The sequence below is a fragment of the Marmota flaviventris genome, chromosome 12, assembly GCF_047511675.1.
Source record: "Marmota flaviventris isolate mMarFla1 chromosome 12, mMarFla1.hap1, whole genome shotgun sequence".
Taxonomy (NCBI): Eukaryota; Metazoa; Chordata; class Mammalia; order Rodentia; family Sciuridae; genus Marmota; species Marmota flaviventris.
In genome coordinates, this window is record NC_092509.1 from 103,538,989 (window position 1) to 103,551,396 (window position 12,408).

Genomic DNA, 12,408 nt, shown 5'->3' on the forward strand with positions numbered 1-12,408 from the left:
TCGCTGTGTTCTTTTAATGTTGGTTTGCCAAAGAGAACCAAAGATTTTCTGGTATTTCAGTGACTGAAAGAGACAATTCAGCCTTAAATTCACATGCAACTAAAACAACACCTGGAGGTTGGTGAGGCTCCACCCTGTCAACCTTCATGAAGTCAGTCACCCAGATGGGGGCTCCCCTCAAGTCCCAGGGAATTACATTCTCTAAGAAAATCAGGGAAAGCCTATACCGGATTTAAAAAAAAATCAATTTAATTGACCTGACCATACCTAAACCACTTAGAATGCTCCAATGTTGAGTCACACTTTTAAACACTAGAGAGGAAGTACACTATGACCCTGTACTCTGCCCTTTCCAAAACCAAGGTCGGAAAGTGCCCACCAGTCAGACGTTTTTTCCGAGGTGGGAGGATGGGCATTGAGGGGCATCCCTCCTCTCTCTCCTGACCCAGGACAGTAATGTAGGGCTTAGCATAACAAGGCCCCACAAGCACGGATTTAACATCTGTGCTCCCCAAGATACACCTTGGGCCGTTTGATTTGGCAAACTCTGCCTCTGCAATGACTGACAGACTCCAGAGGGTGACCAGATGACTATTCCAGGTGAAAACCGCCTCTACACTTCCCCACCAATGGAGGCTGACCAGGCTCAGTGGCTGCGCTGAATCTGCTGAGAAATCACCAAAGTAGTTTTAAATGGTGTCAGAACAGAGGTGCAAATCCATTTTCCTTCCTTCTTTAGTATCAAGACCCTCTGACATTGTAAAATTACTGCATTTAACCTGACTAGACCCCTAATACAGACATAGTCATTTTCCAATTCTGTTTTAGCTCATTTCTGTTCTCTTTCTCCTGTTCACATGATCCTTCTCTTGAGGCAGTCTAGTCGATCTTATACTTCTGTTGAGGAGAAGTATAAGAATCCTCTAGTTTAAAAAGACAGAAGTTAAGGAAAATGATTGTAAATTTCTCTTTCAAATATCAAAAAAGAATAAAGGAAGAGATGAAATGTAGCCTTTTCTACAGTTTAAACTTTTTGAAGCATTAATTTTTGAATAGGATTCTTTTTAGTTTTCATTTGTGTTGTGATATCCACATCATTAAGAAATTTGACAGCTTTTGTTATAGAATCTGATTCTCGGCTGAGGACGTAGCTCAATGGTAGAGCGCCTGCCTAGTGTGTGCAAGGCCCTGGGTTTGATCTCCAACATGTCCAAAAAACAAACCAAAAAGAAGGAAGAATTTTATTCCTTGTGTTTTAAAGTTTTTCTCTATATTAAATCTGCCTAATCTAACATCAAAGATATTTAACCAACTATTTAATAAAGAAATAAAATTAAAAGAATTAAAAGTCTATTACACCTCTAGGAAGGCCCACCCAGACAGGCCATTAAATTCAAGAAGGGAATTAAAAGGCTTATCTCTAGAATAAAACACAGAGATCAATTTTTACCTGAAGTTCTCGGGTCTGAAGGTAACATTCTGATCTACATTTGCACCCAAGAAATTAAAACCAAAACCACCTCTCTGTTACCGTATATATTTGTTACATTCCCCAAACTGACTCAGGATGTCTAGATTCTGGTCTTCCTAGTGGAAGACCTTGACTTTCATGGTCCAAGGAAACCCATCTGAGGAGGAGACAGACTCTACTCCAAGTTTGAATATCACCATGCCAACAGAGAAAAACATTTTCAAAAGGAAAAATAAGTAATAGGCCTGAAAGGAAAAATTTCTCTTAGCCACTGTGATTTCCTTACAAGAGGAAAACTCTTTTTTTTTTTTTTTAAGGAGAAGAACAAAATGCACACGATAATTCAAGGAGGAATGTGAGTCTTGACCTTTTGTCTACCAAATGTTCACAAGGTGAATCTAACTGTCTATCTGTTGAGGAAATTCATTTTCTGGGGGTGCAGAGGATTGGCTCCAAAACCTCAGCATGACCTAAGGGTGACTTATGTAGATCAGTGTGGCTCTCACTGAGTAAATGAGGAGTAGGATTGTTCTACACACCTCAGAGTATACACGTGCATCACGTATATGTTGGTGCACTATGTTTGTGTACGTGGGAAGAAGAATCCACCCTGCTCACCTAAGCACACGTTACATGAGCAGACTGTACTTCCTTTGGAGACTGGTTAATATTATAATAATAAAATTCTATGCACTATATGAACAATTAAGCTTTGCGAGACTGAGATGAGTCTTGCTTTACAGCTGGTTCACGTACGTGGCAGGCAGCAAGTCAGGTATGCTGCCTTGGGGACAACTCGGAACACTCATTCCAGTGTGAGAGGGAAGAAGGAATCTCATATTCTCCTTTTGAAGAATCCAGATCTATACTCTGGAGACAGCACAGCTTGTATTCCAGTGTTTTCCATTTATGCTGAAACTCGAAGCTACAGGAAAATAGCATGCAGATGTGCTGTTTGTGACTTGGGGAGACTTTTTCATGCCAGAGACTGTGGTCAGCACAACAATCATATTTTAAAGAATTAGCCTTATATTTTCTCGCAAACTATCACTTGTGCATAACATAAACAATTAAAAATTAGGCACAGGATGATAAATATCAGCAACTCCCAAGTATCCACTCTTCAATTAAAAATCAAAACATCAAGTGCTTGCATCTTCGACCCCTGTCCACATGCCAGAGCCCAAGATCCCATCAACACACACACACACCAGGTGTTCATGATGCAGATGGTGACTCTGGGGCCCAGCACCCCAGAGGGCCTGCTGCAGCTTCCTGGAAGCAGCCTTGATGAGCCACAGGTTAGGACTTTTGAGTTCTGTTGCTCGTTGTGTTTAAACATTTGAAAATCAGTAAGCTACACTGAACTGAACATTTTATTACTCAGAACAACTCGATCGAGCAAAACACAACAAACAGGCGACTTCTGCCATGGCAACGTGTTTTCTCTGGGAATTTTATAAATGCTCCTAAGTCAGCAGTGAATCACTAGAGAAAAAGTCAAATCACAAATGCCTCCTGAACGGTCTGAGTCAGCACCTCCCCAAAACATCAGCAGCTAGTTGCTGCCGGATCTCTAATCTGAACAGGTTTCCTCTTAGTGCACTCAAAATTAGTCCAGAACACTTAAAAAAAAAAAAAGTGTTTGCAAACAAGAGATATAGCACATGAAATTCCAGAGATTCAGTGTGAAGCAAATGACCAATATTAGACATATTTACTATTCAAGAATTGAGATACACTATAAAAGAACTAAACTGAGTTTTTATAGTTTATCCAAATATTTTTCCTAAGAGTTGTAGTATTAGCTAGAAATATTATCTTTTACTTTGTAGAAGAAATTTTAAATCATTTTCATAAGTTACCTGCTGTTTTTTTTTAAAAAAAGGCACCACGGTGGTATAAGTTTACCGTTTTACCCCTTCACAGATGCCTACTTGTGCTTTTCTGGTAATGTTTTAATTTTATTAAATGTTATTACCTGGGTCGTAAGCAGTTCTATCAAGATACAAATTTATAAAGTGACACATTTTTCAGTACCAACCATCTCTGATAATTTATTCCATAATAGCACATTCCATCAAATTAAACTGCAAAAGCGTTCCCACATTTGTTTTCCATTCTATACGTATGGCTTATGAATAGCAATGTTGATGGATTCCAGCTGGTTTAAATATGCAGGCCAACTCTTATAAAACAGATTCTTTTCAATTCTTATTGTATTTGCTGAGGCCCATTCTGAGTGGGCCACCTGGTAGGATGAAGCACTAATATATCTCTGTAGAAAAAAAATAAGAAAACAAATCACCCTGCTAAACTCAAGACCATCTCCCCCAACTTTATCACTGCTAGATTTCCAGTATAAGTGAGATCTAGTCTTTTGGAAAAGTTGGATTAAAATTTAAGCATACTAAAATGTTCATTCATCTATTGTAACGACAACGTAAAAATAATTTTCACCATTCATGGGTGTTGCCTGTTTTCATAAATCGATCATCCACGTTTTGTCCCCTCCTCCCCATACCCCCACCCCTGCTCCATCCAGCTGGAACGCATCAAGGGCACAGGAGCCAAGTCAAACGTCGACCCCACCCTCCTCCCCTTTAAGGCACCTTCAAAGCTAAGCTCTGAGCTTGTTCCGTTGCGCCAACAAAGCCAGCCATGCTGCTAGTTAAGACTCCAGTGTGGGGTTTTTGTAACTGCACGTTAACATGAAGGTTTTGATTTTTGGTCAAAGACTTCAGCTGTACCGAGTTTCATCAGATTGTTGGACCCTCTCTGTGGAAGAGTCCTCATTATTAAACCTTTGCTGTCAGAGCCAGTCTCCTGCTTTATAATACCAACCTCTCCAAAGGGCCCAATAACCAATCCTGAGAACATCATATATTCCCCTCCCAAAAGGTCAAAACAGAACAGCCATTATGGTCGTCCAAACACACATTCCCCAACATCTGCACACTCCATATAACCCATGCTCTGTAACCGACATCCCTACATGCACAGAAACACTCTTGTAAGACACATGCAGGAGCAGAGCGGGGGGGGGGGGGGGGGGGGGCTGGGGAGACAGGAACTGCGACAGCACAAAGAACTTACTTTGTTGTTCCCCTGTGCACGTAGCCGCAAGGAAAAAAAAAGGAATATGTTAAACATAAATTTATTTTAAAATTATGAGGTTTTTCATCTAGAGCAAAAGCAAGACAAATAATTTTTCTATTCACTGACATCACACAACGTCCATCAGCATCCAGAGCTCATGGACAAGTCAAAGAATCCACTTAGGTTAAGTGAAATCGTACATTTGTAACTGCAGAATGTTATGCTGGGGATTTTCCCCTTTCTTTCTGCTCCGATTTCTTGGGGTACGGGACCCCGGCCAGAGAGAGCCGGTTTGAATTGGTGAGGAGTGTGGCTGTGTGTGCAGCAAGTGTGAGGGCCCGGCGGAGGGCAGCTTGCCCTCTCCTGCAGTCCCTCCTCCACACACCAAGCTGTGGAAAACACCAGGCAGAACGTTTTTAAACCAACACTGCATCCTTGGTTTCAAAAAACATGGAATTAAAAATGATGGGAAAGATGCCGGGTGAGGTGGTGCAGGCCTGTAATCTCAGCATCTTGGGAGGTTGAGGCAGGAGGATCACGAGTTCAAAGCCAGCCTCAGCCATAGCAAGGCCCTTAGCAACTCAGCGAGACCCTGTCTCTAAATAAAACACAAAATAGGGCTGGGGGTGTGGCTCGGTGGCCGAGTGCCCCTGAGTTCAATCCCTGGTACCACCCCCCCCTCCAAAAAAAAAAAGGAAAGAGAGCAGAGGAAGGCGCAGGCGCAGGCGGGTCAGGGGAGACAGCTGCACAAACCAAGCTGCGACCTCCTTGCACCCTTCCTTTATTTTGTCAAGTAGGAGCTTGGTCTTGGGTTGGCATGGGAAGTGAAGGCTGTCCAGGAGGCTGCTGCCAAGATCAACACTGGTCCACGGTCAAGAAAATGGGTCTGGAAAGGTTAGTCACAAAAATGCAGTCATTTCTAAAAAGCGACACTCTGCAGAGAGGCGGGGCAGCCCGCAGCCGGCGGCAGGCAAATGGCTCTCCTGATTCAAACTGGAGCCGTGAGAGTATGATTTATATCTAACAATTTAACTCACATATGGCTTAAAAAAATAAAATGGTGATTCATCACTCCCGGGGCAGCCCAGGTCCTCCTGAGGTCAGATCCTGTGGGGAGGACTGGGAGGCTGGGGGCTGCGAACAGATCTGAACTCGCCTGGTGGGGGCCCACCAGGAATTTCTCTCAAGGATGCGGGTTGCAGAGAGGCAGAGCAAAGCGTGTGCCTCTGTGGGAGGGACTGAGCACAGCACCCAGGATCCAGGCCTGAGGTCTGGCCTTGAGCGTCCAGTGGGGATGTGCAGGGGAAGGATACACTGAGGATGTTCTGGGAGAGGAGCTAGGGGAGAGTTTTCTGGAAGACAATTCCAACTGGCGACGGGGGAAATGCCTCTTCTCTCTTCCAGGGGCCAGACCGGCCATCGTATTTAATAGAGAAAGCCAGAGAAGCTGATAGACCAACGTGGAGAAAGAGGCTTCTTGACACTGAGCTGCCCTAATACGACTGTTCACACACCAGCTTATCTGAGACCGAAATAATGCCCGAGAGTGAATGAAGGAGGAAAAAAAAAGGGTCCTTCCCAAAGACGATGGATGCAATAAAGATCCCCACTGGGAATTTTATCATGAGTAAAAGTCTATTTTAGAGAATAATGGGACCCTGGTTCTCCCAAGAAGTGCAATATTGCTGGAAATACCTCAAACAGATGGAGTTTATTGCATTCCACAGCAGTGCAGCTTTTGATCTACCAAATAAGTTTCAGGAGTTCAACCAAGTATTTTTGCACACGAGGGAATGACTGGCTTCCCTACTCCATGGCAGATGGTTCTGTTTGTAGTGGCAACAGTGATGTCACAGAGGAGGAGGCCTGAATCCCCAAATACAAGAAACACACAGCCGGGCCGTGGTGTGGCTTGGCCATTCCTTGTGTCATTCAGTGCTTTCCCAACCGTCTATTCTACAAGAGGCGCAGACAGTCATGAATGGGGACTTGGGAAGGCTTCAGGACTGCCTCCCCTCCTCTGGGTGACAGCGATTTATGTCTGGCACCCTGAAAGCGCTTCCACTGAGGAATGGAGGGCTCCTCGGAGCTGGCCCTGGAGCTGCTCTGAGCTCTGTGTGAGGACTAGCCTTGCCTAGTTAGGACTTAGCTCCTTGCCAGGGGCTCATGTTGGGCTCAGGACGAGCCTTGTGTGAGTGGTCTCGTCAGGAATACCCGGAGCCCATGACATTCCTCTTCTGGAATGATGGACTCCCATTTCCCTATTATCGCACGCAGAGGAAGGTACCAGAGGCTCAAGTAAATGGTTTCAACCCACACACAAAGCATCATAAAAGCCTCAGTTACGGCTGGAGAGTCCGAGCTTCAGAGGGAAAGTCAAGTTCCACAGTGTCACACTTTCTACTGTCATGGCTTTTTTTTTTTTTTTTGTGGTGCTGGGGTTTGAACCCAGGGCTTCACGCGTGCTAGCCAGTCCTCGACCCCTAAGCTATGTCTCCGGCCATAACTGCCATTTAAATCTCTTATGACATAATTGAGACCAAAGGTCCCTCTCTCTCTCTATACCTCTTACGAAGCTCTCAGGTGTCTCACTAACAAACATGCAAAATTAAATTGAGGCTGGGTGAGGCGCACACCTATGATCCCAGCCTTGGCGATTTAGCGAGGCCCTAAGCAACTAAATAAAATACAAAACAGGGCTGGGGATGTGGCTCTGTAGTTCAATCCCTGGTACCCCCCCCCACACACACACACCCCAAAATGAATTGATACCAGTTCGTTTCCAGGGCACGTGTGGACCTCGGGTTCCTTCTTTCAGCTGGCTGGCAGGTGACAGCCTGACCAATGCAGGCTCCAAGACTGTGCTGTCCCCTCGGGCAGCATCGGGCTCCCTTTGAACAACCCGACTTCCTCAGTCATCAGAGAAGAAAATTCTCACATGCCCAAATCCACTGACAGTTTCCAAAGAAAAGGTGCATACTAAGTTGGGAATCAGAGCTATGGACACGCTAATGACTCTGAATAATAGTAATAAAGGCACTGAATTTGCACTCAGTTGAAGGCACCGAGCTAGTTGTGATGCACAGGGACCTTTGGTTAATCCTATAAAATCACCCTGAGGAAGGACTGTTATTTTGAGTTTAGAGAATAAATAACTGGAAGATTAAATAAAATGCCTGCACCACGTGGCTGATAGATAGCAAGGTCAGGATTTAAAATGTGAGTGGATCTGACTTGAAGTCTATCGCATCCCACTGCACACCGTGCTTCAAAGAATCTGAATTTGGAATTCCTTAATGTTTATATACAAGTCACATTGTAAACCGTACTGTGTCAAAAAAGCTAGCTGTTACATCACGTTCTTTAGATAATTAATCAAATTTGTATTTGTTTGTAATTTTATTTACAGGAACAATCTATGTATGTGTCAGTAAAATAATCTTTTAAAAATTCTTCAGTAGTAGCCTTTGATTACCAACATACACACATGTTCACAGAATAAGTTCCCAGAATAAATCAGGACTTAGAAGTGTCAGTTATAGGTTAATTTCTTCAAATCTTTCCAAATCAGGAACAAAAACTATCCTTCTCCCAAATGTAAGTGAGCGTGCTCACAAAATGGAAGCTGTAGGAAAGCATTCTATTTGATTAATTTTAACAGTTAGCTGCCATTAAATATCTGCAAACCAACCAAGCCTTTAATATGTCCCATAAGCCTACACTGTGCATAAAAATGCAAATATTGTGTATGATGAAAACTGAGACATGCAATGTTCATGGCACACTGCCAAGTTTGATTTCCTGTCTTGTCTTTGGTATGCAGTAAAAACTTCTCCTCTCCTTCTTCCAGGCAATTGTATCAAATGTGTGTTTATAAACAAATGAAAATGTGAAAAGAATCAAAACAGATTGTGGACGACATCACTAGATTTGCTTAAAAATGAGTATTCTGATTAAAAATATAAAATATTTCTTAGATTATCTTTTTGGTGTATGAAAATCCAGATTCATGAAAACTGGGGCTAGAAAAATTTGCTTTTCCATGATAGTTTTTCTTGCAGGGAAAAAAAAAACACACATTACAAAATTTCTTAAGCACAAAAACTACATTACAAGATTTCTTAGATGGCCAATTGTTCTAGTGCACTTAAAACAGATTTTAGTTACAAAACTGTGATTTGAAACATTTTTACACAACTATAGCTGCATGTAAGGAAGAGACACACCCGCCCCCAACACTGATATCCTGCACATCTCAAGCATATTTGGAAGATAGAAGATAGCATGAAGGATTCACAATCCCGCTGGGCTTCATTATAGTTATTTCTAGCTGTTAAAGAAAGTGCTTGAGCTGGAAATGAGTCATGATCATTATCATTACACATGGAAACAGGGTCCTCACTGTGTTGCTCTGCTGGGTCCTTCCACGCCTTATCTCACTGGACCCCATCAATCACCCTCTCGGGGCAGCATTGTCTTATTTAAGCAATGAGAATTGTAAAATGTAAATGGCTAGGGCACCTGCCCAAGGTCACAGCTTGGAAGCGAGCTCCTGGGATTTGACACTAGAGCCTGTGCTTGGACCCAGAGGTGCTGCTGCTTCTAATCAGACCCAGCCATGAGGTCTTTCAAGAATGTAAATCTTATCATGGCAACTAGCTGGAGACACCCTTCCCTGGCTTCTCTCTCCGTCACAGTAAAATGCAAAATGCTCATTCCTTTAAGGCCAACATCATCTTGGAGACCACCTGCCAGTCTGTCCTGCCTCACGGTGTTCCAGACACACAGACCTTCTTGGGGCTGCTCTGAGATGCTGTGCTGTGCGTGGTTTACACTTGCTCTGCCTCTGCCCCAAATCCCCTTCTTCAGACAGTCACAGCATTTAATCTCTCCTTTCCTTGAGAAGTCCATGCCAAGGCCTGCTCTTCAAAGGGGTTCCCCTGGTCACCTGCCCCTGCAAAAAGCTCACCTGCCCCTTGCTGTCACTGTCCCTTTAACTTATTTAGGTGGGACTTTCCATTATCTTGATGCTTCGTGATTACTATTACACATGCACTTGCCCAGTGTCTGCTCTGTGGAGCAGGACCTTATAGCTCACCTGTCTCACTAATGCCTATGATGCTAAAAAGCATGTGCTCAGAAGGTTTTTTTTTTTGTTTTTGGTGGAATGGATGAATAAAAAAAATTAAGTATACATGCATTTTTAATATAGAATGTTTGTGTAAGTAAACACACCACCATCAATGGATACAGGAGAGTAAAAAGTAATTGGAACTGAAACTTAGGTGGAAGTGATTTCCTCCAATTTTTAAAATGATTTCTTCATAGTCTCTCGAGAGGCATGCTTCTATGCAGATCTGTATGCCCCCACAGGAGAAAGACTGGACAGCAATTATGAAAATCGTAGATGCGTCTGTACCTTGGTATCACCAAGGAAGCATCAGGTGCAAGTCCTACTGAGAGGGCTCAGGGCATGGTGTGGGAGGGTCACTGTTTTAAGTGCTACCCAGACACATGCATAGGATGGAAGGGGTTGAGGGGTCCACGTGTAAACTAAAATAGGAGCAGAAGAACATTTTGGTACAAATCCTCCACCCTTTACTCCTAGAACTCTGTTAATTTCCAGTGTAAACCCAGGGATGCAGCTGGGCCTAAAGTTTCCCAGAAATGCTACAATTTTCTCACATTGTACCCAAATCTCAGACTGAGCCTGGAAAAGCCTCTGTCCCTACTGTGAGCCTCGATCAGTACGCGATCTGTCCCGTGAAGGGACTGAGAGCCAAGGAAGCAGCACAAGGCTCAAGCTGGGCCAGATCCTGGGGCTCTACTTTGGTGCTTCCACACTGGGGAGAAGCCAGGGTGGTGTCAAGACCCAGGAGCAGCAGGTGCAGAGACCCATCCATCTGCAGCGTGCTCAAGGGCCGGTGCACGCAAGATGGGCGGGACTTCCAGAGCTTAAACTCAGACTTCAGACGCGTCTGTGTAATATTATGGTTTCTAAAGAACACAAGGAGAAGGTCTGTTTATTAACTTCAGTGAGAGAAGTGTCTCCAGGACACTTGAAGTGTATTAATAAAGATAAGTGGAAAGAGCCATACTGTTTTTTGTACTTTCACACTCATAGTGACGTTAGCCAGAGTTCAATACAGATACAACCATGGGTACAAGCAATACAGACACAAGGAAAAGAGAGATATTTATTTTAAAAAAATGAGTATTTTTTTAGAATCTGAAATACTCCTGTTACTACTGATGATATGTTGCTCCTATTAATATTGTGGAATAACACAGAGAAATCATATAATACTGTGGGATAACGTGTAGAGGAAATCTTGATCTGAGAACATGTAGCTTACGTTTTGTGGCAAGGGAGGGCATTTGCTTCAATAAATACACTGATTAGGTTCTTAATACAGAAATCTGATGGAGAAAAGCATCATAAAAAGCAATATAAAGAGAAAGAAGTATCAGCCAAGAGTTTGCCAGATTAACTAAATCAGTAAGAAAACTAGTTGCTCTAGCATGTGGTACAAAGAACTAGCATATTTTCTTCAACGCGGGTAATGATTGTTAAATAAGAGGTATAGCCAACTTACTAAGGACTTGTCAGGGTAGACCCCAGCTCTTAGGAGAGAAGCCTTCCAGCTGTCCACATCCTCTTGAGAGTCGCAGGCCAGCTCAAGGAAACGGTAGTCTTTGTACACGTTCCTGGAGTTAAAAAAACAAAACCAAACCGTACTCTTAGTTTTAAGCCAAATAAAAAAGGATTCTATGTCACCGCAGACAATGATGATATAGATGACAGTCCAAGCAGAAGTTCCCCAGATAATCACTAGAGAAAAACCAAACAACCTACTGTGTTTAAAAATAATTAGCAAATTCTGATACCTGTTTATCACATAATTATTTCTAATAAAAAAACCCTCACAGTAAAGAGTTCATTTTATCTGTGCTACTGAGCAATTCAAGGGCAAAGGGCGCATACACTCCCTGTGATGATGCCCTGGGTGCCAGCCGACTGGAGGGCTCTGGGGAAGGCATTTGCAACTGTCCAGTAATAAGATCAGTTTCTAAGGCCATTTTACAAGTCTGATTGACTAAGCAGCTCATAAAGCTTTTAAATGCAGGGGAATGATCTTACAACCCCAAAGACTGTTTAGATTCGGGACAGAAACGCTCGTCAAATTGTGAAAAGGAAAGGTAACCAGAGTTTAACAGGGTGCGATGCCTATGATGTGTCATCTAAAACTGGGACAATACTATGGTTTTCCTAATAATGAAAGTGCATACAGTGTAAGAAGCCCATGTTGTAAAATTGGAAAACAAATGAAAATATAAAAGTGGCAGCTATCATCCAGGTGGGTGACACACAATCAGTGGGTGACACACAACCTTATGTTCATACATTCTTTAGTTCCACACGTTCATACAGTGGAAACTTCTTTTTCCGGCGCCTCCTTTTCTCTCTAGCTTTCTCATTAATGTTATCATATGACCATTTACCATACCGTTAGATCTTTACAAACACTGTAATGCCAGAATGGCCATTAATATAAATGGATGAACATTTGCTTACCCTCCTCCTGATATTAGATAATGAAATAATTTCCTTTTTGTTATTCCTATCATAAGTAATATTTAAATGAATATTATTCATGCATATTTGCCACATTAACTGTTATTATTTTCTGAGGAAATACTACTAGAGAATTGCAGGATCAAGCCTTGTGATCATTTTTAAGATGATGATACACAGTCCAATTACCTTTGGGAAAACACAGTCCGACCTAGGCAGATGCTAGCAGCTACAAGATCACAGTCTTCTCTCCTTTCTCGTC

At 42.7% G+C, this 12,408-nt stretch overlaps 1 protein-coding gene across 2 annotated transcripts in view; it reads right to left on the bottom strand.

The window, feature by feature from the left end:
• The window catches only part of Dnm3 (dynamin 3), a 430,502-nt gene that overhangs the window by 76,414 nt on the left and 341,680 nt on the right, over window positions 1-12,408 (bottom strand). For both annotated transcript variants that reach the window (XM_027934994.3, XM_027934997.2), the window contains one exon: window positions 11,167-11,278. In XM_027934994.3, coding sequence (XP_027790795.1) covers window positions 11,167-11,278 — 112 coding nt within the window. The remainder of the gene's footprint in view (window positions 1-11,166; window positions 11,279-12,408) is intronic.